General features: G+C 52.7%; 15 protein-coding genes across 15 annotated transcripts; 5 read left to right on the top strand and 10 right to left on the bottom strand.

Annotated features, from left to right (window-relative positions):
• Window positions 1-323: 323 nt before the first annotated feature.
• CC84DRAFT_1188774 (tyrosine-protein phosphatase 2) lies at window positions 324-1,757 on the bottom strand (the record flags this gene model as incomplete). The annotated part of the gene is made up of 3 exons (XM_018181008.1): window positions 324-1,139; window positions 1,190-1,476; window positions 1,535-1,757. The coding sequence occupies 3 exons, from the start codon at window positions 1,755-1,757 to the stop codon at window positions 324-326; spliced, it is 1,326 nt and encodes a 441-aa protein (XP_018032976.1).
• Window positions 1,758-1,791: 34 nt separating this feature from the next.
• CC84DRAFT_901948 (uncharacterized protein) lies at window positions 1,792-2,605 on the bottom strand. Its single transcript, XM_018187848.1, has one exon. The coding sequence runs from the start codon at window positions 2,384-2,386 to the stop codon at window positions 1,964-1,966; it is 423 nt and encodes a 140-aa protein (XP_018032975.1). The 5' UTR covers window positions 2,387-2,605; the 3' UTR covers window positions 1,792-1,963.
• A 24-nt stretch (window positions 2,606-2,629) lies between these two features.
• CC84DRAFT_1219579 (uncharacterized protein) lies at window positions 2,630-3,029 on the top strand (the record flags this gene model as incomplete). The annotated part of the gene is made up of 4 exons (XM_018183088.1): window positions 2,630-2,659; window positions 2,712-2,729; window positions 2,789-2,882; window positions 2,938-3,029. 4 exons carry the CDS (start codon window positions 2,630-2,632, stop codon window positions 3,027-3,029), a joined length of 234 nt encoding a protein of 77 aa, XP_018032974.1.
• A 699-nt stretch (window positions 3,030-3,728) lies between these two features.
• On the top strand, window positions 3,729-4,792 carry CC84DRAFT_901679 (uncharacterized protein). The gene is made up of 2 exons (XM_018187846.1): window positions 3,729-3,924; window positions 3,974-4,792. The coding sequence occupies exons 1-2, from the start codon at window positions 3,907-3,909 to the stop codon at window positions 4,661-4,663; spliced, it is 708 nt and encodes a 235-aa protein (XP_018032973.1). The 5' UTR covers window positions 3,729-3,906; the 3' UTR covers window positions 4,664-4,792.
• A 1,227-nt stretch (window positions 4,793-6,019) lies between these two features.
• CC84DRAFT_899940 (uncharacterized protein) lies at window positions 6,020-6,521 on the top strand. The gene has a single exon (XM_018187842.1). The coding sequence runs from the start codon at window positions 6,163-6,165 to the stop codon at window positions 6,472-6,474; it is 312 nt and encodes a 103-aa protein (XP_018032972.1). The 5' UTR covers window positions 6,020-6,162; the 3' UTR covers window positions 6,475-6,521.
• CC84DRAFT_899941 (uncharacterized protein) lies at window positions 6,522-7,064 on the bottom strand. Its single transcript, XM_018187843.1, has one exon. The coding sequence runs from the start codon at window positions 6,856-6,858 to the stop codon at window positions 6,568-6,570; it is 291 nt and encodes a 96-aa protein (XP_018032971.1). The 5' UTR covers window positions 6,859-7,064; the 3' UTR covers window positions 6,522-6,567.
• A 413-nt stretch (window positions 7,065-7,477) lies between these two features.
• CC84DRAFT_901472 (uncharacterized protein) lies at window positions 7,478-8,398 on the bottom strand. Its single transcript, XM_018187845.1, has 2 exons — window positions 7,913-8,398; window positions 7,478-7,753 (listed from the first exon to the last, which is right to left on the bottom strand). The coding sequence occupies exons 1-2, from the start codon at window positions 8,258-8,260 to the stop codon at window positions 7,628-7,630; spliced, it is 474 nt and encodes a 157-aa protein (XP_018032970.1). The 5' UTR covers window positions 8,261-8,398; the 3' UTR covers window positions 7,478-7,627.
• Window positions 8,399-9,632: 1,234 nt separating this feature from the next.
• Window positions 9,633-10,686, bottom strand: CC84DRAFT_1096875 (galactose mutarotase-like protein; the record flags this gene model as incomplete). Its single annotated transcript, XM_018174688.1, has 2 exons — window positions 9,633-10,134; window positions 10,190-10,686. 2 exons carry the CDS (start codon window positions 10,684-10,686, stop codon window positions 9,633-9,635), a joined length of 999 nt encoding a protein of 332 aa, XP_018032969.1.
• Window positions 10,687-11,727: 1,041 nt separating this feature from the next.
• CC84DRAFT_1188772 (uncharacterized protein) lies at window positions 11,728-12,741 on the bottom strand (the record flags this gene model as incomplete). The annotated part of the gene is made up of 3 exons (XM_018181007.1): window positions 11,728-12,445; window positions 12,497-12,594; window positions 12,643-12,741. 3 exons carry the CDS (start codon window positions 12,739-12,741, stop codon window positions 11,728-11,730), a joined length of 915 nt encoding a protein of 304 aa, XP_018032968.1.
• Window positions 12,742-12,925: 184 nt separating this feature from the next.
• Window positions 12,926-13,744, top strand: CC84DRAFT_1250355 (uncharacterized protein; the record flags this gene model as incomplete). Its single annotated transcript, XM_018184304.1, has 2 exons — window positions 12,926-12,982; window positions 13,067-13,744. The coding sequence occupies 2 exons, from the start codon at window positions 12,926-12,928 to the stop codon at window positions 13,742-13,744; spliced, it is 735 nt and encodes a 244-aa protein (XP_018032967.1).
• Window positions 13,745-13,793: 49 nt separating this feature from the next.
• On the bottom strand, window positions 13,794-14,645 carry CC84DRAFT_899447 (uncharacterized protein). The gene has a single exon (XM_018187839.1). It carries the CDS (start codon window positions 14,391-14,393, stop codon window positions 13,842-13,844), a length of 552 nt encoding a protein of 183 aa, XP_018032966.1. The 5' UTR covers window positions 14,394-14,645; the 3' UTR covers window positions 13,794-13,841.
• A 4,279-nt stretch (window positions 14,646-18,924) lies between these two features.
• Window positions 18,925-19,744, bottom strand: CC84DRAFT_899519 (uncharacterized protein). The gene has a single exon (XM_018187840.1). The coding sequence runs from the start codon at window positions 19,629-19,631 to the stop codon at window positions 19,092-19,094; it is 540 nt and encodes a 179-aa protein (XP_018032965.1). The 5' UTR covers window positions 19,632-19,744; the 3' UTR covers window positions 18,925-19,091.
• An 871-nt stretch (window positions 19,745-20,615) lies between these two features.
• On the bottom strand, window positions 20,616-22,469 carry CC84DRAFT_1166431 (major facilitator superfamily transporter). Its single transcript, XM_018178961.1, has one exon. The coding sequence runs from the start codon at window positions 22,406-22,408 to the stop codon at window positions 20,807-20,809; it is 1,602 nt and encodes a 533-aa protein (XP_018032964.1). The 5' UTR covers window positions 22,409-22,469; the 3' UTR covers window positions 20,616-20,806.
• Window positions 22,470-22,974: 505 nt separating this feature from the next.
• Window positions 22,975-23,969, top strand: CC84DRAFT_1219573 (alpha/beta-hydrolase; the record flags this gene model as incomplete). Its single annotated transcript, XM_018183087.1, has 4 exons — window positions 22,975-23,080; window positions 23,133-23,417; window positions 23,467-23,682; window positions 23,728-23,969. The coding sequence occupies 4 exons, from the start codon at window positions 22,975-22,977 to the stop codon at window positions 23,967-23,969; spliced, it is 849 nt and encodes a 282-aa protein (XP_018032963.1).
• Window positions 23,970-24,079: 110 nt separating this feature from the next.
• Window positions 24,080-25,393, bottom strand: CC84DRAFT_1054815 (uncharacterized protein; the record flags this gene model as incomplete). Its single annotated transcript, XM_018173528.1, has 1 exon — window positions 24,080-25,393. A coding segment is annotated over one exon (1,314 nt), but the record flags the coding sequence as incomplete, so codon positions are not given.
• Window positions 25,394-25,724: the final 331 nt, after the last annotated feature.

Here is a 25,724-nt window from a genome sequence, read left to right as displayed (position 1 = left end):
GCCACGGTCAGCTCTGGTGCCCAGCGGTGGCAGATACTCGCTCTTGACACGGGGCAAAACATGCATGGAATATTGATCCGAGTATCTCATTTCGCTTGGATATCTACAGCTAGAGCAAGCAGAAGCACACCAACGACACCGAAGTGTGTGGTTCTATATTCAGATGAAATCTATGCAACCCGTCAGTCAATCACCAATGCCGCGCAATTGAAATGCAACAGAACAAGAAAAGCCACGAGCACGCAATTATGTATGCAGCGTCCGTCGTCCAAAGACCTGCAAGACCAGGCAGGCAACACAAGGGCCACGTTGTATCCCCGCCCTCACTCCATCTCCGCATTCGAGAACAGCTCAGCCTCCAGCTGCGCCCTCTCATCCTCGTCCCCTTCCCTGCCATACCCCGACTTCTGCCTCTTCAGACTCGGTCCCTCGGGCGTAGCGTCCGACCTGCGCCGCGTGACGCCCATCTTCTCGGCCTCCTCTTCATGCTGACTAATCCACCTCTCGCGCCAGCGCTCGCGGATAACGTCGTAGATGAAGGCGAGCTGCGGCTCACTCTGCACCATCATCATGCGCTGCTCCCTCAGGCGACTGACGACGCCAAACACGGGGTCTTCGGTGTCGGCCACCTCGTCGAGGCTGCCGTCGTCGAGCTCCTGCAGCAGCCAGTCCAGCGCGATGAAGGTCCCGCTGCGGCCGACGCCGGCGCTGCAGTGTACGATGCGCGGGTTTGTCGCGTTGTCTGCATTTTTCTCCCTGCTCATGGCGATCAGGCGGAGGAGGGCCGCGCGGTCGGCGCCCTCCGGGACGAGGAAGTCGGGCCAGCCGCCGAAGAGCAGGTGCCATACCGTCCGCGAGTCGGCGCTGCCTTCGGACGTCATGTGTAGTTCGCGGATCTGGGCGCGAGCTTCCTGGTCTTCTTCTAGGTTTGCGAGGTGGAGCTCGTGGATGAAACTGTCCTCGTATTCGTCCTGGGCGTTCAGGCGCATGGTCGGGGTTTCGAGGGATTGCGGGTAGTATGGGTAACATTTCTCGCGCGAGGCCTCGTGGGTCTGGGTGAGCATTACGATGACGGCCGGGGTGGTGGTTTCGTGCCATATCATGCGCCAGAAGTGCGAGTAGGTGTCGCTTTTGGGGCCCTGGCTCACGGTCAGCCAGGATGTCCATGTTCCCCTTGCGACCAACGTACCTGCGTTGCGATGTATTTCAGCACCTTGTCCGAACTACTCGATCTGAGCTCCACGGGCGAGGCATTGATGTAGTCGCTGGTCCCGTCTGGGACTTTTAAGCGAACGCGATTGCTCTGGTAGGGATCGACATTGAGGTATCTATTTCGGTCCCTTACGTCGTCGCCGATGCACCGGGCCCACTGCGAAGGCTGCTGCTCGGGGTCGCCATTCTGGTGTTGCAGGCCTTGCACCACGCGTTGGCGCTGCTCCCACTCCAGATCAACGAACTTCTGGTGTACGTCTGCGCCTAGTCAGCAGCCAGCCTTGTGTACAATCTGGAGGCACAGTCTACCTGCCTGGTCTGCTCAAGTTCAAGAAGGCGGGGTATGGTGCGGGGTCGTGCTCGAGGGGCTGTAGGTTCTGTGGTGTTTCGCCTAGGTTGGGTATGACGAGGCTCGGGGCGCTGGCCGAGGGCGTGAAGTAGGGCGTGTCGAGGGAGGTGGCTGCAGAGCGGGTGCTGTCTTTGCTGCGCGAGCGCTTCGAGGACGAGGGCGAGGGCGGGACCTGCAACGACTGGGAGGATGCCATGTTCGCGTCTGTCCTGAGGCCGCCTGCAAGTCTGGCCTTGCGCCGGAGGGCGCGAAGTTTATGCAGCTTGACGAGCTTGCGATGGGCGGCGCACGAGGCGGCCGCTTCTGGCAACGGGGGCACGACAAAGTTGGAGGGCGGAATTGTGACGGTATTGGGCAGATGGTGGCGTGCAGTCGGCGCGATGATAGGCTGGCGGCGTGGTTCTAGTCGGCAGTCTGCAGAGCAATGCGCGTGTGAGCTGTACAGCACATGGGCATGCAGTCGTATGTACGAGTAGCTCGCGGATCTCGCAGAGCGATCCGTAATCCGTCACAGCTGTGTCGCCAGGGCGAGGCAAGGTCGGCGTGATTGGGCACCGGTTCCTTGCGCGCTCGCTGCGTGCTCTGGACGCCTTTTGCAGGCCTTCTGAGCAGCGACAAGCTTGGGAGACCCAATTGTGCGGCCCACTGGGCTAGGAGGTCCGAGGCGCCGGGTCCGCGGCGAGTCGGCGGCCAGGGCTGCACGCGATCTGGTGGTGGGGAGCGCCCGAGCGTCGAGGGTCGAGGCTCGGATGCGGCGACGGGGACGCTGGCTGAGGCCGGGCAGGCAGGAGGGAGTGCAGTGCAGTGCAGGGAGCACGGGGGCATGCGGCAGTGGGCATGGCTGCTCTCTAGGCGGATCTGGGCGTGCGCAGGCTAGGGCCCGCCCAAGGGCGGTGGTTCGCAGCGGCCTCGCTCTCGATGCGTGGCATGCATCTAGCCGATTTAGCACGTCGCCTGCCAACGGCCGCCGTCGCTCCCTCACCACACTCGCCGCCGCCCGCACAGCGCCACCGCCAGCGGTTGCGCCATCACCTCTGACAGCGCGGAAGCGTGGATGTGACAGCAGCCATGGGCCTGCCGTGGTTCGCCTTGTTCGAAGTCAGTGTCCCCGCCCCGCCCTGTGCATGCACCACTAACGCCGCCAATGCAGGCCTGGGCAGTTGCGAAAGTATGCCATTCCTCCCACACGCCCTATTCGGCTCCCCGCGATGCTGACGACACGGACAGCTCATCCGCAGCCCCACGTTCAATCGCGGCGTCCAGAAGATGTACCGCAAGATCAACCGTATCCCCGACACGGAAGCCAAGAACGGGTTGGGACGTACGCATCCACGCGCGCCGACATACAGTCGTAATCGTTGCTGATAGCACACAAGGCACCGGCCCCTCCGCTTTCGATCACTTCCGAGATGAGCTGAAAGACCAGTTCCGCGAGCTCACCTGGCAGAAGCGCCCACCGAAACAATGAGTCGAATCGACCCACAAAACGAGCGTGTAATTCGCGGGTGCCGAATAGAGATGACAGCATCCGGCTGGTCGAGATTGCGCTGCGTGTTTCGAAACCACGACAGGCAGGGAAGGGCTGGATCACGGACATTATGCTGTCCGATATACCATGGGTGCCTGGCTGACGTAGACATGGCCCACGGAAACGCAAATCGCATCAAGAGCATACGTCACAATGGAGGAATGCATCCCACCAGTCGCGGCCCCACGGCTGTGGAAAGCTACAGCTAGTACACGCAACAAGTCGTGACTCGTCCACGACGTCAGGCTGTGGGATACATGTTAATCGGAAAAAGTAGAAAGACTTGTCGAACAAGAATAAGAATGAATTTCGATACTGCATCCTATAGAACATCTTCCATCGCATCCAGAACCCACAGGCCACCTGAGTATCCCTCTACAGGATCATGGTCCCCTCGATCCCATGTCGTACACCTTTGCGGACCCAAAACCCACAACCCAAGCATCCTTGCCCACCCGTGACTCCGACTTTCGTGGCCTGCTCTCAAATCTATACCTCTACTGCGCACTCACGCATAGCTGATGCTACGCGAGACGTGCGTCTCCGCACCATTCAGCTATACTCGAGGCGGAAAGGAAAGGAACGTACCGGATGAACCCCATTGATCAACGAGAGACGGGAAGGCAACGGGGCTGAGAATAGCGGAGTAGATATAACGAGCTCTTTGGTGCTCCAGATACTGCAGCTTTTCAAGACTTTTGACCTTTCCGTTGCAGCATGTACACATTTCAGATGGCCGGAGCGAGGGAAGGGGGCTGGTTAGCGCGCGTTGGCAGAACAATCATACAAATCTGATCATTCACTCTCAGAGGGATGGATGCCAAGGATTCTGCTCGTACGTCCTCCCGCTTCGCGCAGAATTCGCGACTGACAGGTATTGCTAGAGCACTTTGATCCTGCAGGAAAGGGCAGGCCTAGAGCTTGTCGCAAAGCTCGACTGTATGCGTCGCGAAAAATACAAGCTGCCGTTCGAGACGGACGATAAGAGGTGGCGGCCGTACGTGATCGATCGCATCATGGAACTCCTCGAGCTCAATACTCCAAACAATTTCAAAGCACAGGACTCATTCTCTTCGACTGTGTATTACCTCAAGGTTATGACCCTAACCCAATCACGGTTTCCACCGGGATCACAGCTGTCCCCAACAAACCATGCGAAGCTTCTGCAGAAGCTCGAGTCAGAAACTAGGTTACGACGATCAATTAGAGAAATCAACTTTCCCGAGGTGACGAACTACAATGCGATTACCATGAAGCTTAATCCGGACGGAACGAAGCCTGTGATGGACCTGAAGCTGGATGTGATATTCAACTCAATTGAAGATCCCATGCAATCAATGCATGTAATGTCGCAAGGGCATCTGGCTCACGATGACAAGATCGCTAATGGCACGCCAAAGAAGTCCCTCAAATCCATTCTCCAGCCGTATGCACACGCTGCAACATGGCAAGGATCGATAACCATTGAAGGCCACGGAATGGCTTCCCATAAAAATTCAATATTCGGGAATGCGCTGCGAGATGTTGGGCTTGGTTCTCCTGATCACCCAACAAAGAACATCCCTGCTATCTGATTCGATGAATTCGACTTCTCCCTTGTCGATCTGACTGCTTTCCAATCGATAGACTGGTCTAGCGCGAGGTCCCTCCACTTGCATGAGTGCACGGGGTTGATGGTCATCTTTTATCATATACTGACATCACCGGGCCGCATAGGTATCCAGGAGCTGGTCGTCGAAAACCGAACAGGAAGGGAGAATCACATCCCAATCAACCCCGACACCATCGATCATTTCCTCGGCGTTGGGATCAACTGCTCGCCATATCAACAATGTCCGTAAGGTCTCTGGACATGCTGGCGAGCCATCACAACATCACTTCAGTACATTACGATATCGTCGCATTTAGCATACCACGGCTCATTCAAGCGAACAAGGACTACCGTGACGCTGAGCAAAGAAGGTACGATGAAGGAAAGGAAGGTTCGGCCACGGACAGGGTCATCCTCGCCAAGTATCCGAAGCTGGACAGTCGACCAGTCTCAGCAATGAATCCTGGCAAGACGCCGCGTTACTTCGTGCTCCGCTCAACATACGGTCTGGAACGAAGTCTTGTCACGTAGGACGCTTCGTCTTCATCAAACAGTTCGATCCTCGTTTCAGCAATAGTGGAAGGATTCAAGACCTTGCTACATGCTACATAGGGCGTGCGTCAAGGCATCTGATACCACATTGGGTTGGCGTCGGGATACAGGCCGAGAGGGAAAAGCTTCCGTTTAGCGGGCAATTTTGCATCTGCGGGCGTCATACACGTCTTATTGTACAAACCGCAGGCACACTTGCGACGGGAAGGAGGGTTCACGTTCTTTGCTGCATGAGTATCCCTTCAGGATTGTGATACCGGATGAAATTGGCGATATTATCCCTCTCTGTGCTTATATACAGGCCGGAAAGGGATTGTTCTCTTTTGGTCTGGTGCTTTGCATTAACGGAGTTTAATACGTGTCTTCTTTTGTAGCACCACGATCAATTTTTGCAACAGGGAGAGGAGTTTTTCTGTCACTTGATACCCCTATTAGGAGTCTGATATTCTGTGTGTGATGAATCTAAACACAATCTTCCGAAGTTCACTTTTTCAACGTTAACATGGGAATGGTACCTAGTCAATGCCGTGAATCACCTCACCAGAGATACCCTATCTTCATCCGCCACAAGAACCAGAAAGCAATACTAATCGCATATTAAGTCAGTCCTCAATCTGCAGAGTGTCAAGGAAGGCGTAGCTCCGCTACGAAGCTGACCACCAGCGGTCTTTGCTTCTGAGGAAAAGTGTGACGATTTTAGGACCGTAGGTATCGTGCAATGGAAAATATTGAAGGTTCACTGAAGTTGCATTACTGTGATTCTAACTGAACTATATAGCCATAGTGAGGCGATCGTCAGGGGAGTTAGCCTATTCAGAGTTTCCTGATTCAGTAGCTGAATTATAACAATTGTCGCGATCCTCAGGAGTCCATGAGGACTCGGTCCGAATAGGATCGATAGTAACGTAGATTGAACTGCGACAAAAAGTCATGATCGGGTGTAACGTTGCCACATCTCGGCCTTCCCAGCAGACACATAGACCGGATATCCTTGATGATTCGATTGCTCAGTGTACAATCAAGCAGAAAGTCCCTAATGCACGGGCACACTCATACGACATCAATTCCAGAGTACTGCAAAACAGAAACACTTACAATTCTCATGGAGGCAAAGGACTATTTGTATGGAAGGAGTTCTCAGCAGTCTACATAAGCGGCGTCGACTTCTACACCTTTTCGCTCGTACACGTCATTGAAGGGCTGTGGTTTTCTTTCTCTGTGTTCAACAACTACTTCGACTGATCTAGGTCTGAATTGTGGTATGAAGTAAATGCGAGTGAGGTGTTGACGTGTTCATAGCAACGAAGCTCGCAGTAAGCGAAGTGTGAAATCCTATCATGAACTCCCGTATACACACAGAACCATGTTTTTTGTCGTGCCGCTAAAGATCGTATGTGATTTTCTAGTTTCCAATTTAGTTTCATAAGTCAGCATTTGCTGATGAGAGTTTCTAGTAACGACAAAAGGTTCATTGCGGTCGGGGGCTATGAAGGCCGTCGCTGTCGATGTCCAGGCTGACCACAAATCACAAGCGGAACGTGACCTGATCGGCATATGCTGAAGTTCTCGGTCGTCTATGACAGGCAGACTAGATCGAAAACCCATTGTATGCACATTCTCGTGCATATCCTAATTCCTCCAAGCCATATTCAATCCCCCACTCCATCGTTGCGATTGCGCAATCCGAGAGGGTCAATTACTTCCGGCACATTACACAGTGGTATTCTCTCCGCACATGGTATTTGCAAGTCCCCTTCCAATGTTAGACGTCAAACATCAGTCACACGATATGCAGTCACCTCACCGCTACCCAAAGCGAACTAGCGCAGCCTTATCTACACGAACCTAATCCCCATGTCGATCATCGATCGGCATCACTTTCGCACCAACATCATCCCCATCAGGCAATATCAGCCTCGTCTCCTGTCCAAGGCGGACGACCGCATCCCTTGCACGAGCAAGTTTTCCGATCCCCTACCCCCCCAAGATAGCTCCCGGGGATAAGTTTTCTTCCTGGACGGCGCACCCGAGCAGCGGCATGACGTCGCCCTGTCCCCACACACCGCGATCTCTCGCGTTCCAGAAAGCCCCAACATCGCGCTCGGAGTCGGGTGTAGCAGCACCCATGAGCCGAAGAGCCTCGCGTCGTCGCTGGTCTGGGAGACCAGACTTCGCGCGGGGCTGCGACCAGTGCCCTGGTTAAGCTCCCGCGTCCCACTAGGAATCCTCGCGCGCACGAATCAAGTTTGCTTTAGTCAGGCTCACGCCACCAATACCTGCAGATGATGGGTGCAATGCAGTCCTCACTGTCATGCCATTTGGACAGCAAGCCAGAAATGAGATAGGCGCGATCGATAGCGCGGGTGTTGGCATCTCGCGATGCGGTGCATTGAGGCTAGGTAAGACTATCCGTGTGTGAACATCGAGGTGGTGTTCCAATATTACGGCTAAGGGGTATTTGGGGAGGGGCATTAGGAGCGTTTCGCTGCAGCGTGAGCATTAGTAGTGAGGTGTCTGTGGGCTACTCGCACATTAGGAAGCGTGACAATGCACTATAAGTGCACTTACATATGCACAATACCAAGCCTTACACATCGACGAACATGATGTAGGATTTTTATCAAAGCTGTGGCTGCAAAGCTCACAACAGCGCCCGGAATTAACAATGTGCGCAACGTACCTTGTGTTCGGACACTTGCAATTTGCAAGTACTTTCTTTGTCCACAAGGTTTCCGCGATTTGCTGGAGCGCGGAAGTGAGCTACTGGGCAGAAGCCTTGGCACGTAGCATGCCTCTGCGGAGAATTTTTCTGGAAACGCCCATGTATGCACGTCGAATCCGACAGTAGCATCGGAAACGGGCCGCACACATCCAACGTTCGTCCGGATAAGGCTGCAAGGTTTTCGCCTCGCGCGATCAAGTATATGCCAAGTGGGACCGGCGAATAACGCGCTTGTTCGCCGAGCTGCCTATATTCCTTTGTTGACGGTCGGCCTAGAGCTCGTACGAACTCAACAACAAGCTTCATATGCGCAATTTCGCCATGGTATGATGGTTTCAACTGTCGGTAGCTTCCATCGGATGCTGGCCATCATGTAATGTATGAGAAATCCGACCAAAAGCCAGTAGATAGAAATAGTGCGTGGCATGATCTCAAGATCTGCTTCCCAGGAAAACTGTTTGAATCTTGATGATACCGCGAACCAGCAGATAGCTAGCTTATTTGGGGGAATAACCCTCGCCCGTAGTGGTCTTGTGTCGCCCAAAGGACCGAAATTGCAACGACTCTTATTTCCGTGCAATGCTAGTGACATCGTGTTCGGTATACGAAGTACGCAGTCAGGCCGACGCGGTCTCCATCAAACACTATCATACAGATGAAGCCGTCGCTTCTGAACATGTGATGAATGTACTGTACAGTGACGATTGCGTGTGGACTCGGATGAGGTAACACTGCCTTAAAGCACGTGGCAATGGCCACAGAGAGGTCTGGACTCATGCAGCTGCGGGGTAGCTTTTTTCGGCCAGCTGTGCACAGGTGACGCCGGTCCACCAGCATCAGATGCGGATCTTCGAGATCCGGGATCAACCCGAATTGCTTCCGCCATCTTCTGCAACTCACATCGACTCGAAAATGATTCCTTTGAGCCATCGTTAGACTCCAATTGTCAATCGAGTGGCGTCCAAACTACGCTCGTCATCTTAGGCCCGATATGTGCCGAATAGCCGCGTTGGCAATGAGATTGAATGTGCGCAAACATTGACTTTTAAAACGCATCGTGAGGTTGGTGTGGTACTGATGTCGTGCATTCGTGGCCGTGCAATCCATGTGGCCGTGCAATAGGCGCGCCCCGGCGGGCGGGACGAAGCGCAGGAGGCGGTCGGTGTTTGGTAAACGGATGTGTAGTCAAGCGGTGACGGTTCAGGACCAAACATCGCTCTGTGCCAACTTAGTGTAGGTTCACAAGGTCCAGAGCTTCGAGAAACATGGTAGAAGAAGGTACAGATTAACGCAAAGCATAGAATAGTATCACACATGTGAAAGAAAGCGGATACCACATTCGATGGTTGCGGACATCCCCTCGCAACGGCAACATAAATCGTGGTACTGGAACAAACGACTACTTTGTAAATGTGGGATGTCGTACGTTTTGATACAGTGACTTGCTTGATTTGCGGTAGATGCGAGGGCAGGAACCTTCTGCAATAACGACCTGTGATGTATTGAGTAAAGAATCCGGTTGTTGGACTTGATGATGCGGAGGTCGAGTGCAAAAATATGGTTGATTGGGTTGGCCACATGTTGGTAGATGCGGCAATTCTAGACTGAAAGTGTAGGCTTGTTGATGCCCTCAGATGTTCGCAATCTCTGACGAGAACCGAGTAAGAAGGCGAAGTGTTTACGCTTTCCATCCACGATAAACGATTTTGCTTCCGTATATCTCACCCTTCTTCAGTATTGTCATACTTCTGTACTCAGGCACATTGATAGCATTGACGTAGCGACTGGGCTCAACACAGAAGGCAGAGCGGGCACCACGTGCTGGGAGACTTTCAACAGCTGGAACATCAATGTACTTGCCAGTATAGAACTGGAAAGCTGGCTCGGTGGTGGCTACCTCAAGATGGATCCTGGACTCAGGGTGGAAGAAGGAAGCCACCGTTTGCAGAGCTGAGTCTCGAGTATCTAGTGGGACGCTGGCGGGGTTGGTGTTGACAACGAAACAGTCATCGATGTCAGGCTCCTTCTCGCCTAAAGTGAAGGAACTGTTCGGATTGACACCTGGGTAGTCCTCGATGGGTCCTGTAGGGATCCCACCATCGTCGACAACCTGATATTTGTTTGTGATCAGAGTGGCCTCAGTACCTGCGATAGTAGAAGATCCACTGAGATTGAAGTAGCTAAAACTGTGTTAGCCAAATCCTTTTAGATGCACACGCAACTGCTCTTGCTTACCTGTGGTTGGTGATGTTGATTGCGGTCGCAGGAGCGTCGTCGCCCACCAGTTCTGCTTCGTACTCGATATGTAGCACCTCCTTCTGGTACCCGTCCTCATTTAGCTTCTCCTGTACATACCAGACGCGGACCTCGACTGTGCCAGGGTACCCTTCTTCTCCATGTTTGCTAAGATACTTAAAGAGGGTAGCTTGCTTCCCGTTCCGATCAACAGCAAAAGGTCCCTCGAACTCGCATTTGCCCCATCCAAGATTACCCCCGTGAAGAGAGTTTGGGCCGTTGTTAACAGGTAATTGATACGTCTGGCCGTTCAATTCGAACTTGCCATGCGCCGTTCTGTTGGCAATCCTCCCAATGGTCTCACCGAAGTAAGGGGCATTGTGGGACTTGTAATGCTCCGCGGTAGAGAACCCTTGCACGATGTTCTTCCCGGCGACCTTGAACTCCTGGATAATGGCTCCTAGCGGGAGGAATGTGAAAGCCTTGTCAGTAGACATGATGTTGGCACAAGGACGATTTGATTGGATGGGATTGGCGTTCCGAAGTCTGAGGTTCTAGGGAATCTGCATGCGCCGTTAGCTTCACAGCACAGCAAGGGTCAAATACGTCATCCGCCCATATTCTTTACACGTTCAGCCTCGTTTGATCCGCTTTCGATATTGATCATGTAAGGTTTGCATGACGCTGATGGATTTGCAAGCGAGGAGCATACACACTTTAGGGTTCGCTGTAACAGCACCGTACTGTAGATGTCCAGAGGCGAGTGAAGATGTTTTCGTGCTGTAAGGAGGGGTGGCTGTTGTGGGGTTTTTTGGTTCAAGTACACAGAATCACGAGTGCGGGACCGTTTGATTAGCCTAATCAGGCGATACTAGGTTAATTTCTCCGTTCGTCCTCCACACACGGGCTATCGTTGACCATGCGGTATCCATTGAATTGTGGACTTGAGCGGCTACAGTGTTCGTGACTGGCGTTGTAGGCGCATCCTGGGTAAATGTGAGGCTGGAGCACACTGGGGGCAGGAGATAGGCTCAAGCCCCGCGACCAGGTAGTCACGTGGAACCCTTGCTACAGATAGCTTAGTTCGACTTCGCGCCACGATCACGATCTCGATCATCAAACAAGCAAAGAATTGCGGCTTCGACGCGATCGGATTTCGTACAGTTTGTTACAATCTTCGCTATCATCGATTTCGTCGCTGAAATTAACAACGACTTTGACTTGTCCAATCTCAAGCTCAGATCCCAGCCACGGCGCGGCGCCCCTGGTCAGCAGTGTGCATGTCTCCTGATAATAATCCGCCAAGGATTAGACCGGCGAAAATCGCCCACGTCATGGTGAACCTTACAATGCCTCTGTGCCGCCATGGCAGTCCTTTCATCTGAGATGTTCCCATATGATTAATACACACCTCCGCCTCGTTGTCCTAAACGCCGAAGACCCACAAATTCAAATCCGGAAAACCTCGCAGATCTTTACCCAAATCGCTTGAACGCTGGACAGAAGTATTGGAACGTAGGAGAGTGTGCCGGAGCCAATCACGCGCCCACTTGATTATTTATGAAGCTGCTGAAGTCCAAATCGTTCGGTGTGTTCCAGTCGGGCATTGCGGGGTCGTTGACTACGATTGGATCCAGCATCATCGCACTCTGGTCAAAGTTTCCATATGTGTCAAACCCATACATCGGTTTCCCGAAGTCGAGGGTTTCTTCCATGATCATGGTGTCCGTTTGCCAGTTCTGTCGCGACAAAGTCGTAGGATCCAAACCACCGGGGCTCATGAAACCGTTCGCAACCATCGGTGCTTCCTGCTTGATCGGTGATATGATCTGGGACTGACGCGGGAATGGGCTGTTCATCGGTGGTGTTGGCGGAGCGTTATGACGTGCGAAGGGGTCGGTGAAGGGCATCGTCTTGGTTGTCGGTGTACCGCTGAACGATGAACCGGATGAAGTGTGGTCGTGCTCTGAGTCGGAACTCGTCGATCCTCTCCGACGAGTGAATGGTGCGCCTCGCTCAAGCAACTTCTGCTGCATGCGATTACAGTCTTCCTCGAAACCTTCATAATTCCTACCGCCATCGTTGGAAGAGTGGAGCAGATCAAGCCTCTCAAGGATGTCATGGGTGAGCGGATGGCCACCCTGAGCTTCGCGCAACGGCGCACCTGGCCAACCCTGGCCTTGCTTTAACCTGGAATAAAGCTCTCGCAGGCCTGCGACGAGTTGCGACTGCTGCTGTTCAAGCATCTCGACATAGCTGCAATTGTCAGCAAGCTGCGCCAAAGACCAAATCACAACCTCAGCTTACCCCTTGGGATAGACCTTGTCTTGGGACTTTTTCCGCTCTCCAAAAACGCAAATTGCGTTGTCTGCTTTGCATCGACTGCATGGGCTAGCGCCATCACACTGATACGCCATCAGAAGGGCCGAAGACAAACCTCAGCGAATACATACCTTGGACTTTTTCAGACGGCATCGATCGCACGCCTTGCACACCCGCTTGCGGATGTTGTCTTGAGAAGCCTCCATGGAGTTCGATCTTTGTGAAGCCATGCGTCGGTGGCAGTGAGTTCAAGTACCTCGAAGATGTTATACTAGTCTTGGGCGCAGATAGGTGTAGCGAGGTATGGTGATGTTAAATGGTTGCTTAGTGGGGGGCCAGAGACATCAAGTGGGTGAAACCAGAGGACGTGGGCGGGAGTTGGAACCTAAATACGGCGTGGCCTGAGTGGGCACCATGGCATTATATCTGTTCACGTCAGAGGGCAGGTTCAAACGGACGCTCGGCCTTAAGGTGTGCGCTGGGGACGGGCAGAAGCGTGTAATAAAAATGTAATAATGCGCTCTTCGGGCCGGGCTACTAAACCACCCTTGCCAGGACCTGCTGCCTCGGCGGGCCACCCAGCGGCCGTCGGAGCGAGTTGGATTACTTTCGACCGCACAGGGGTCTAGGATCGGCGGGCGCTGCGCCAACCTTACGAAGACACTGGGCTCAGTCGACGAGAGAGGAACGAGCAGTGACAAAGCGCGCAAGCGGACCGAATGCTGGACGTTGCTGGGTCCACACTCGCAACCCAGAAGCATCGCAACCCAGGAGCAGGGGCAGCTACACTTGGGTACTGCAATGTCCGACAATGCAGCAGCATCCAACAGCCCCCGAAGTGTCCTATTAGAAGGGGCGTGGAAGAACGGCAGCGCCAGCGCAGGCGGGAGATCACCACGCAGAGAGGAGGATGGCTCGGATTTCGGAGCTACCCCAACGCCGGTGGTGCGCTTTCAATTCGGACGAAGCTCTCGACTCACCGCGCGAACGCGGGCATCCTGGCGTCCAGGCACGCAGCAGACCCTTTTCCTGTATCAGCATCGTCATACTCACTCGTCACTAATAACGTTAGCCCTGCGACCTTCGCCAAACAACGCTCGTGGGGCTTCGGCCGAGCAAAAGTTTGCGAAAGCGCGCGCTGTCCACATGTCAAGCAGCCCTGCTGTTCGGCCTCACAAGACGCAAGAAAATGGCTCAACGGCTCCTTACTGTGTACCCTGTTGTGCGGTTTGAGGCTTACTCGCCGAGTCGCCGAATGGGTTGTAACAATATCCGGCGAACTGATTTCCGAGTATTGTCCACCACGGCTCCAGCCACAACATCACCGCTATTAAACGACGGTTGCAAGCAGCAAGCGAAGACGCGTATGTGTAGGGACCGCGTCTGGTCGCCTGTTCCTAGACGCTTCTAGCCTCCGTTTATCACGCTGATTGAGCACCGCTGAGTGACTCCATTCCATACTGATGCTTTCTTTCAAGATTTCACAAACGAACCAATTATTTCCTGCAAGTGGCTGGGCGTTACACTGGCGAGATGTAGGTGATCCTCGTTGGGGCTGCTTATCAATGCCCTGCAGAAGGGAAACAAATGTCTCCGCTAGATCAGGTCCTTTAGCTCTGTCTGGACATAACTCTGCGTCGCTTCGAATCATCAAGAGTCGGCAGTCTTGAGCTGCTGCAATCCACTGGGGCTCATCCCGCCGCGCGTGCGTCCACGAGGCCGTCTGTTTTCGCTTCACGACGGTTTCGTGTAAGCTACTAATGCAAACGGTATCACCGCACCTCAGCCGCTCATCAACATACAGCTCATTTACTGTACTCGCAGTATTCGCCCTTTTCGAGAAGTAGATGATTGTCGTCGTAAGGCAGCGTGGCTCAGGCATCCTATTCCATACATGCTTGCGAAACGAGCAGCAATCTCTATTGGAGCGTATGCGCTTGGATCGTATTGTTCGCAACAGCCACTAAACGAGTACGAACACAGCTGGCTGTGCATATTCCAGAAAGCTTGTATCTCGCGTGTCACGTCAGCAACGCCAAACGGCTAGTCAGCAGCTACTGGCGAATGAACCACTCCTCCTAAAGTGCCCACAGCCATTTCCGTCTTGGGCAAATACCCTGCGAAATCACGGGGTAAGACTGTTCAAGGCTCGACAACCACTCCACCAGTGGATCGTGGCTCCTGCAGCGCATAGATTTACCTTGCATGCTTTATGGCTTACCAAGGAACAAGTGCGGGGGCTTTCTTTCCCAAGATCCCCAAGAATCTAACGCCAGATTGATATGCGATGTCACTCCACTTTTCGACTCCATCACTAAGCCCTAGCAACCACTTACACGGCCAATTCGGCTATGAGTTACCGGTCGGCGAAATGAGTAAGTTGCAATGCAGAGCTCGTTGATGGTCACGAAGCACACGCATGAGATGATAAAAAAGACAGCAGTTTGGGTCAGGCCCCGCAATGCCAACTGTCTCGTTCTGGACGCTTGCGATGTTGGGTTAATTCCATTCCTGTCGGAACGTATCCGAGCTTCCCCATTGGACACCAACGACATATCAAATGCGGAGAAGAGTCAACACCATGATCTGATTCTGGATGCGGGCGTGAATAACAAGAAGTTTGGAAAATTACATCTCGACCCCGCAAGGAGCCTCTGTCTTCTGCCCAAGACGGCCTTCATTCTTCTTGGCAGCACGAATGCGATCAGCCGCGAACCAAGATGACCCAGAGACTCGTGTTCAGTTGTCAAAGGTACCAAACTTAATCCCTGATGCCTTCAAATACTGAAACGGGTTGTTTCAGCGTTATTCAGTCTGGCATCGCAGACCACTGGCCTACGCCTCACTGTAGCGCACGTGTCATCTTAGCGGCCTCAAAAGCACCGTGTACCCTGGTGTTGATACTGAGGTACACCATGAGAAACTTGATTAACTGATAGCCAGCTGTCACTGACGTCAATGAAGAGCAGCGAACAGCAAATGCACTCTTCATGAAGCAGAGCATAGATCGCAGCTATTCTGGTTTCAAGCTATCGCCTGTTTGGTAATAAAACAGTGGACACCAGCCACTTGCGCCACGCCTTGCGTTACCCACTTCAGCCTTGGAGCCCAGCTTTGTACACGAGCGAGCAATGCTGCTGATGGGAACCTTGAGCTCACCAAAGTTTCGCGACGTGGATTCTGTATTTGTTACGCATCCACTGTATAATCTCCAGCCTCGAATACGCCTGCCGAGTCATATGGCACGCGCGGCCAACCAATGAACGCAGGTCCTCTACGACAAGAGACCAATGAAAATAGCTCTTCTACGACAAGGGAAGCCGCTCACAGGCTTGCGAACTTTCGACAGCTTGGCGAACCGCACCCCTCCAGCCTCAGCCTCAAGTGTGAGCGCCCAAGATGATTGTGCCCAAGACCACGCAATCCGATACATTTCACAGATCGTCCCTATCCCAATCGGCGATATTGAATGGCTTTGCTGGCAGATCTTCTCGCTACGATAACCCTGTTTCATCGCATTGGGCGGCCTTTGCACGCGCTTGCACCACCAAGCCCCTTCTTAGAACATCGACCAAGAGAAAATTGAGCCTCGCGTGGCGTCACGCGGCCATCTGCCATGAACACGTTTCGTGCGTGGCATCGAGGTGTAAGGCCGGCCCAGGAGCCCACCCTCTCTCCGCTCTTGGCAAGCAGCCTTGGAGGACGAATTCGCTCGGGACCCGCACACGCGGCTTCCCGTGTTCCCGCTTCCGCCCAGCCAAAACGGCTAGGCTTTTGGCGTTCTCGGGTGTCCGATCGTTGCGCATGCCGACAGCCTGCCTAGCTGCGGTGGTACGATTTGTACTGCCCGGTGTACGAGTCACCGAATCCCTGGCAGGAGTCAGGAGATCGTGAACGGCCATCGCAATCAACGAATAAGGGGTAGCGCGAACAGAAACGCAATCCGCACTGGTCGCGGGCATCAAGATTGAGGCCGAGCGTGGTGGGTCTTTACTGAACGCTGCCCTGTCACCGTACCAACCGTATTCGCACGCGGCCCCTGATCTTCCGCCCAATGCTTCAGATGATTTTCACCGGGCTCTGGGGACCGCATAGCAGAAGCGCCGAATGATTTACAATATCATGTTGGTGCCAATTTTGTGTCTCCCATGTCTTCGAGGCCCTGCGATCCTGTAAACACTCCCACAATTGAGGTCCCAGCATTACGGTACGCATGTCCATCGCTCACCACTGGCGGGCACCTGCATATCCAAATGACTAAGCCACACTGTGTTGCGAGCTTACGGGTGTCCTCTTTTGGGCATGCGATCTCGGTCATATCTTGTCGTTCTGGACTCGACCTTCCTGACTTGCTGACGGAGCCAGGATGTGAGCACACCGATATGTCTTCTAGAAAGCGGTATGTTCTTGGCTCTTTAACTTCCTCAGGATCTCTTGTTCACATAATACATCCCACGCGGAGTTCCTGGCACAGGCTTGAGAACGGCGCAATTTAGGATTATAAAATCTCCACCACGTGCAACCTGTTTTGCGATAACGCCATCAATTTCTGACCTTCTTCTGACAGATGCGTGAAATGCAAAGGTGCTTCTAATCAACGCAATCAGCGCAAGGCGCGGAACATTGTCCGCATTACCAACTGCGTCGATTTCAAATTCGACCATCCGCTCGGCTCAAAATTTCTCAATGCGGGACGCACACGGCACACTCGCGTAACATATGTTGGAATTCAACTACGGAAACTTGTCAGCCTGTAAGCATCTGCCGTTGGTGGTGGTTGTGGGCGGCCTTTCCGCCGCCCATCAGCTCCACTCCCAACAGGTAGTTAGATAGCTGACTTCCTCCGCCGTACGACAGTTCATGCTGGCGCTAAGACGCCCTACACGGTGGTGAGTCAAGCGTGAGCAGGTTATGTGGGATCACGAGCGGTAAAATCGCGAAATTTCTTCCTCTTACTTATCACCGACTATTCTCGACCGGTGGGTGTTTTGAAAACGCCGACTCCGATCGCATCAAGGAGTAGGACCCCGCAAGTACTGTGATTGTGGAAATACCCATCCTTTCGCTTCGCTTCGCTTTGAACGAAACGAACACGAACGGGAATATCTTCATTTGGAATCATCCAATCACTCAAACGGGCCTCAGAGTAAGCCGCATATGTGGCACGGGAACCAAAACACGCTGCCGCCTTACACGCCGTATATGGTGTTGTGGTGTCGAACCGTATTACTTCGAGTGTGGAAGTAAGCTCACGCCTTTGTTCTACGAGTGGGTCCCTTCTTGCGCCTCAAACGGCGTGGCTCTCTTATACGCGCGACACGTTGCACAGCGTAACTTCGCTGGCTGGAACTCAGCGCACCCCATTTGTTGGACAGTAAAATAACAATATTCGCCTGTACGCGTTCATCTGGTGTTTCGTCGATGCAGTCACGCACGCTCTCGCTCTCGCTTTCGCTCTCGCTCTCGCACTGTGTTCATACACCCTTCGCCTACTCATCCTTCAGCAAGCCATACTCACCACTTGACCTACCAACCCCTCAGCCTTGACTCCACATCCCCATCGAAGCCAACACCATGGCCCCGGTAACCGTCACTAACTTAGCTAACCTAGCCGGACGCACCCACGCGCAACTACCGGCCGAAACAGGCGTATGTTTCGCTAAGTCTCATCGCCGCAGCTGAGCCACAATATCGTGACGTACAACGCGTAGCTGCACCATATTGATTTGCTCCGCCTTGAACACTGCAGTGCTGGAATTCTAGGCTTCTACCGGTTCAAGGGTAATTGAAGGAATGCTGGCAACTCAATGGAGACATGCGGGCCCAGGGGTTCTGGGTGGGCGTTGCTTACTTCCCCTTTAGATGTTTGCTGGCGCGAGACCCTGATTCCGTATCCACCTGAAGTCGTTCGAATCATCGGGTGTCTTGTCATAATGCTACCAAGCCCCGGCTTCCACACCGGACACCGCTTTGTGCTGTTCATTCTGTCTTGTCGACTCTTCTTGTCAATATTGCGGCTACACCTGAGACATCAATGGCCAGTGCTCCCTGCCTTTAAGATCAGCTTACAGATAACGCGTCGGTGGGACCGAGGTGCTGAGGCGCCGAGGCGCCACACTACTGTCTTTCCTGGGAAGCAGGACGGGGATAAGGTGCTTATGCGAGATTGGGGCGAAGATGGCTAGGGTGTGGGCTGGAAGACGCGATGTAAGAGTGGGCCAGGAAGCGATGTTGTGATATCTATGGTTCGTATTAGTAGTTCCCGAGAGAGAAGAGAGTGTCGTTGATTCAGGTTGTGGATCCACTGGGGTGAGTGCATAGCTGAGAGGAACGACTCATTTTGCTTGAATGTTCGAGAGTCCATTTTAGAGCTCCTGCACGGTACGTGATCAAAAGACAACGCCAAAGCCCTTTAAAGAGCTCAATGCTAACTATGCTGCGGTAGAAGATGCTTTGGTATTGATATTGTCGATAGTGCGGTGTTTCGAACGGACAGCCCGCTGGGTTTGGAGTATTCTTCAATATGGCTTCAGAAACACAAAGCATAGCCGAAAGAACTTTCCAAATGTGCCCGTATATCCTAACAGGGTGGACAGAGTATATTCCTAACCTCCCAATGTCTCATCCAGCCGTAGGCGGGGTAGACTTGATCGCGGTCGTTCATGCTGGCAGGCGATCCATGGGCGACGCGTAATTTCTGATCGCACCTGAGGAACAAGTGCGACTGCACCGCCAACTCCTCGGCTTCTAACTCGGCTTTCCAGATGTCAATATTCCATTTGTTCTTTGCGGGATGCTTGTAGAGCATCGCTACCATCGAATCTCGAAGGATTTCGTGTAGGTAATAGCGCCAGTCCTCGTCCTCGAACCAAGTCGCATGAGCGACTGCCATGTATGTATCGACTAAGAAGCGTTTCAAGCGGTGCAATCCCGGCAAGTTGTCTACTGCGTTCACTTTGTAGCACCGAGTGATAGCATTTTCGTCCTCATACGTGCCGTACGCGATGGCTACAGCACCCTGAACGGGATACGAACCCTTGTCCTTGAACCAATTGAGCATCGCTTGGAGAACCACCGTACTGAACTTGACATCTCCAACGTAAAGAGAATAAATATGCATGGATCATCGGTCTGAATTCTTCCTCCTGAACCGCTTGATCGTACGTGACCTGTCCCGAGTATAGTCAACCCCGATATAACTCAAAGTCGGGTTGTCGCAGGCTCAGCAGGTGGATACCCTGGTTGTTGTGGCGATTTGGCCAGAGTCCGCGACACAGAGGGCACAGCCGGCCACAACCATTGCTCCGGGCAATCTTCGTGGAAGTTGCCACTGCACGTAGAGCAGAATGTTAACTGTTGGTTGCCGGTGCCAAGCTCGTCGAAAAAGATGGAGCAATGGCCTTCGATGGCCTTGCGGTTACCCTGCAACTTATTTCGAAAGTAGGGGGAGCTCTTGCAGATCAGGTCGGCATGCACAATGTAGAGGCGGCTTGATTCGCCAATGGAGATGTTCGCGATCTTGCTGCCGAAGCTATATCTTTCAGAGACCGAATCAGTGGTGCTGCCACTACACTTGCTATGGTGTGATACGCCTCTGAAAGACTCGGTTCCGGCCTGTGCGGCTGCATCCCGGAGGCATCTTGGGGTGACTTGCGGAGTATAAATTTGCAATCTTTGGTGGCCGTAAGCAGCGCGTGTGAATACTCAATAGCTGTGGTCAGCCGTGTATGAGAGCGTCGCGTGTCAAGATAGGACAATGCGAGTTACTGGGAAGCTTCATCAGGTAGGAATTTAGTGGAGCGGCGAAGGAGTAATCCAGCCGGGCGGGTTCCTTCATCCTCCCATACCGCTTGGAGTGAATGTGAAAGGTGAAAAGTGGCTCCGCATGAATTGTGTCGGAGCAGTGGTGACTATGGGGGATGGGCGGTGAGAGTCAGTGTAGCTTGATGAGTGCGAGAGGAGAAGTCGTGAGCAGGGGGGTAAACGGCCTCCGTTCGTACTAGTAACATCTTTCTCGTTCTCCTAGAACAGAGCAGGTGTGATCGGCTACAAAACTAATGGAAGCATTCACGAAAGATGGCTTTGAGGTCAGCTAAGTACAGGGATGATAGGATGCGCTACTGATACAATCTGGATTCTACACGGACCTGCCCGTTCGCACTCATGGATAACGTCGCACTCGATGTGATGTTTCCTGGAGCCAGGAACCGATACCGGCAGCTGAGCTGGACATTGTACGCGATCAATTGAACATATTCAGATCATACCTCTGGCTAGATGGACAGCGCGATCGCTTTACGCGTCCGCTGTTTCAATCTTAGTGTCAGCCTCCTGCATGTCTTCCACTTTCGATTGTCTTCCCTCAAACCATTTCCTTGCTAAGTCGATGCCGAAGCCGGTCCAAAGAGTCAAGGCGATCACCATCGCCAGAGCGCTTCCCCACCCATGCGTCTGTTTGAACTGCGGGGCCTGTCCACTTGGGAGTTGGTACTGCTGGAAGGGAATGACGACTGCCTGTCCAATGCTGACCATGATGCCCAGGACAAACGCACGCAGTTGCTGGTCATGACCGCACGTCGAGTTGACCCAACCTGCTAGCAGGGGAGTATAGCATCCATAACATCCAATAAGGATGAACACTGCCATCTTGAAGTCGTTGGGGACATTCCAGGCGGTAAGAACAGCGTAGCAGAATGTGAGTAGTAGGCCAACAGCAAAGCACACAGGGCCGCGACGACCGATCTTATCCGAGACATAACCAGTGCCGATCATGAAGAAGAAGTTGACTGCGCCTACGCTGGTGGGGATGTTGTTAATCTCAGGGACAGAGTAGATCTTCCGACTTTTAAGCCAGATGCCGAAGTATTGGATGATGTAAGAGCCGCAGGTTAAGGTCCAAAACGAGTAAGCGAGCGAGAAAACGTATACTTGCCACGAGCAGGCAATCCTCTTAATAATGGTCCTGTCAAGCTTGCCCTTCGGCGCTCGACCTTCCTCCTCGATCCTCTCGCAAGCCCTTTTCCGTTCCCACTCATTGAGGTAGAACGCTTGTGTCGTGTGCGGGGTATCAGGAAAGAAGAAGTATCCATAAAGCGCGACAGGAATGGCCAGGAGAAAGTCAAAGATGAAGAGCCAGCGCCATGCAGGCATCCCCCCCTTGCCTTCCATCCCACTGAACAGCGCAGCCTGAAGATACCCAGAGAACATCTGACCAAGAACTCCGGAGACAACGAAAAGCGCACTTCGGCGGGCAAGTTCCGACTTTCTGTACCAGCAGCCGAGCACGTACTGGATGCCGGGCCAAGCAGCTGACTCAAAGAGTCCGATGCAAAAGCGAAGGGCGTAGAATTGCCCCGCAGTCGTAGTCTTGAACATGAAGAGTACAAAGAGGGACCAGATGATGAGACAGCTGGGAAGCCAGATTCGTGGTCTGATTATAGTAATGATTAGGTTTGCGAAAGGTCCGCCGATGATCGTTCCAATGAGAAAGTAGGTATTCATCCAGCTGAGTTCATTGCCAGGACCGAAGTTGAGGTCTTCCTTCATGCCAGATACGTAGGCGTTAGAGAGATTGTTTTGATCAAGCTGTTTTATGAAGAAGTAGAGGCAGCTGAAGCTGAGGAGGAACCAATCGAGCTTAAAGATGAGCTTCTTCTCGGCAGTTGAAGTGCCGGGCTCGTGCCAATGGAACCAGCCTGACTTCTGGGGTTCCGTTTCAGGACGTTGAGTATCAGCAGAGCTGGCGCCATCTTGTACACCGACATCAATTGCAACCGCGTCTCTGTCCTTGGTGTCCGGCGCATTCGATGCATACTTTGAGTGGATGGCAGGCGTCAGATCATCCGGCGCGAGCCTCGGCGCGACACCAGCATTGTGAAGCTGGTTGTGTACGGTCATAGCGACAGAGTACCGCCCAGAGCCTTTAAGTAGATACTCGCAGCTTTGAATGTTGTCGAGACTGATGCGATCAGGGCAGCTAAACGATCATATCGCTACCGTGCACGTGGTAGCGTTGTTGATTGTCGGAAAGTCTACCGAGCAATGAGAAGTGGAGAAGCTGGGTTTCTACCAACTTTCAGCGTGAACACATGTACATATCTTATGATTGTAGCAAAGCATCGTCTCTATCACGCAATTGATCAATTAAGTATCGCTATCCGCTATCTTTGCTCTCCATCGTCAAAGGCGGTGCGGCAGACGGATTCCGCCAGCCGTGGCAAGAAATTTAAATGTTGAGTAACTTGTTTGGGTGAGTCTTGTCGGTCCGCTTGGGCGCAGTAGGACAGGCGGGGCCGACATCAATTCCCCAATGTGAGATAGACTTAAAGCTAATCCCGAATTAGCAGTGAGGCAACTTACGCGGCTTCTCCGCAAAAGGTTGACTCGTCTCGACGACACCATATGTCCGAGCGAACGGTCTCAATGGCATGCAGTGTCGCGCTGAGATCATTGAAGGCAACGCCATGGTTGAATACGTGCAGATCAACGGAGCGAAACTTGCGTATGTGATCTCGAGCACCGACGCAAGCAAGCCTTTATTCATAACGCTTCATGGTGGTCGGGGTTTCGGTACGTAAGGAATTGTTGAACTTCCGATTGTAGTGCTAATTGCACGGCGCAGGAAGCCACGAAAGTGACTACATAGCATATTCACCCTTGGCGAACAAGTACAGAATCTTGTCTTTCGACTACCGTGGGCATGGAAGCAGTTCTAGCACCAAGCCATACACGTTCCACCAGTTGGTAGAGGACATAGAGGGCATGCGCCAGCATTTTACTGGCAATATCGATGAATTCGTGCTGTGCGGGGGTAGCTTTGGCGGCTATTTGGCGCAGCAGTACGCAATCACGTACCCGCATCACATCTCACATTTGATCCTTCGCGGTACTGCACCCTCACATCATCGTGAGTGCCTCCACCAATCTGATAAGGACCTTATACTGACAGACTGAAGACGAGGGAGAAGCTATCAAAGTGCTCGAGAAGCGTCTCCACAAAGCTCCGAGTCTCTCAGTGAACCAACTGAAGAACAAGATCTTCGGGCGATTCGAAAGCGATGAAGAATTTCGGCTAGTTATGCATGCTGCAGCACCTCTGTACAGCGAGACGTTCGATGCGGATGCAGCCTTGTCGAATACGTTGAGGACAATGTACTTTGCAGAGTCGCATAGTAGGTGGATCATGGCAAAATCGTATTCCGAGCTAACACCGATAGACGATCTGTACTCGGAACGGGAGAAGTACTTCGACTATCGCGCAGATCTGAAACATATTGTAGCGAGAACGTTGATCATTGTCGGTGATCAAGACTGGATATGTCCACCAAAACAATCGGAGATTATAGCGTCTCACATTCCTGGTTCCCGCTTGGAAATATTTCGAGGCGCAAACCATAGCGTGCATCATGAAAAGAATGAAGAAGTCATACGGCTGATACAAGACTGGGTGGAAGAGTAGAATCAAAGATATCCCAATTCAAATTCCCAGTCAGTGATCATTGCAGTGGTAGCATCGGGCGATGGCCCAGTGGCCTGGCTTGTAGAACCAAACGACTCAGCGCCCTCCATATCTTCCCAAGCCTCGACGTCTAGATAGCAACTGGCGTTACTCAAGGCTCTTCGTATGACACCCGATAGATCGTCCCGAAGCCTAAGCATTCCAGCCTTGATCGAGCTCTGCAGCGGCGTGTGGCCAGAGTAATCGAATTGTAAGATTTGACGAGAGGCGTATGCCTCGTGGCTGGCTACAAGCTCTATGAATTCGGTCATGATGCCAGACGTCTGATGTGCAGAAAACCAGGCTGCAGGGAATGCGCGCAGTATCTCGATACAGCTCGTCAATTCTGCCTGAGAGATGTACGTGCGCGGATGCGCTACTGCAAAACAATGAAGAAGTACCATGCACGCAGGCAACAGTCTACCGAGCGTAATGTGGTTGAGCGGAAGTTGTCGTTGTTCCAGCAAGATACGATTGTAATTGGTGAACTTACTGACGTGAGACAGAAGTTCTTTTGTCGTTGCATATCTCGCTTGACTGTTGAAGTGACATGGATAGTACAATAGTACAAGGAGATTGTAGTATCGAGCGTTGACCCAGGTAATTGTACTGTGAATTGGAATGTTGTCGGCCTCAGGCATCGACACCAAACAAGCATGACTGTACCAGTCGTCTATAGCCGAACGTAACTCCGATGAGATGGCTTTTCGATCCGGTAGTGTGAGCTTGCTAAGCTCAGCATGATTTCTGAGATGGACCGAGAGTAGGATACGATGTTCCAACTGACGGAGTTGTATGATGTGTCGATTGAGCTGGAGTAGCGACGCATGCTTACTTCGGTCTTGCGAAGCGAATTCGAGGACTGTCACAGCCGGTTGCGGTACCGCCATGTTGTGATCAACAAGCCCCGCGTCATGCCCAACGGAGACAGCTACCATGCGGTCAAGGACGAAGATGCTCCAGAATAGCCGGTTTCGCAGCTCACGACTCTGGGGCTCGAGATCTGCTGAAGTCAGATTGATTCGAGAGAGTCCAAGTGCTGCGGCTTGACGAGTCAGAATGCCGACTATTGTCCAGGTTGATGGGCCTGTGGTGTCGAATAGAGAGTATAGTGACAGCAACGTAAGGACTTGGAGACCCTCCATCGTCGGACGTAAGAGGTACTTGTTCAAGATATTCGTATAAGGTACCGCGAGGTGGAACGAAGCGTCAGCCTCAAGCTTTCCAGCGCGTACGAGGGTCGTGCTTCCGATGGCCATTACCAGGTTGACAATGTCATCCGTCCAAAGTTCATAATGGGGCAAGGCCTTTGCCCGAGCCTTGATTTGGTGTTTATCAAGAAATGGATAAGCTCGGTGCACATGGCTGAAATACGCGTCTACATATTTTGAAGGATATCGGGTGAGAATTGTCGTGATGCTGGGATGTTGCTCTGGATCATCGGGAGTGTTTGGGTTTGGGAGTTCTGCTTGGATATCTCGACTTGATGGATCTTGTTGCGGAGATGGGTTAACAAGATCTATCTCAAAACTGCATTCGTACCCGTGCGCAATGCATAGTGCGCATGAAGGTCGTTCTTTCGTACACCTCTTCTTCTGTTGACATCTGTCGCATGACTGTACAGCAGCTGAACGCTTATTTGTTGGCGATGACGGGGATGCAGGTAATGGACGTTTCGCGACACGAAACCTATGAATCGTGGGCTTCATCTTGCGG

This window comes from Paraphaeosphaeria sporulosa, assembly GCF_001642045.1.
Source record: "Paraphaeosphaeria sporulosa strain AP3s5-JAC2a unplaced genomic scaffold CC84scaffold_8, whole genome shotgun sequence".
Taxonomy (NCBI): domain Eukaryota; kingdom Fungi; phylum Ascomycota; class Dothideomycetes; order Pleosporales; family Didymosphaeriaceae; genus Paraphaeosphaeria; species Paraphaeosphaeria sporulosa.
This window is presented reverse-complemented; position numbering and strand designations above follow the sequence as displayed.

Excerpts from the sequence above, each read along its gene's own strand:
- CC84DRAFT_901948 (XM_018187848.1), bottom strand. The coding sequence starts at position 2,386 with ATGCCCCCGTGCTCCCTGCACTGCACTGCACTCCCTCCTGCCTGCCCG.
- CC84DRAFT_899940 (XM_018187842.1), top strand. The coding sequence starts at position 6,163 with ATGATCGGGTGTAACGTTGCCACATCTCGGCCTTCCCAGCAGACACAT.
- CC84DRAFT_899941 (XM_018187843.1), bottom strand. The coding sequence starts at position 6,858 with ATGCACGAGAATGTGCATACAATGGGTTTTCGATCTAGTCTGCCTGTC.
- CC84DRAFT_901472 (XM_018187845.1), bottom strand. The coding sequence starts at position 8,260 with ATGAAGCTTGTTGTTGAGTTCGTACGAGCTCTAGGCCGACCGTCAACA. Across the intron at positions 7,754-7,912 it reads TGCAAGTGTCCGAACACAAG|CCCACAGACACCTCACTACT; the intron begins GTACGTTGCGCA and ends ATGTGCGAGTAG.
- CC84DRAFT_899447 (XM_018187839.1), bottom strand. The coding sequence starts at position 14,393 with ATGCCTGAGCCACGCTGCCTTACGACGACAATCATCTACTTCTCGAAA.
- CC84DRAFT_899519 (XM_018187840.1), bottom strand. The coding sequence starts at position 19,631 with ATGCATATTTATTCTCTTTACGTTGGAGATGTCAAGTTCAGTACGGTG.
- CC84DRAFT_1166431 (XM_018178961.1), bottom strand. The coding sequence starts at position 22,408 with ATGACCGTACACAACCAGCTTCACAATGCTGGTGTCGCGCCGAGGCTC.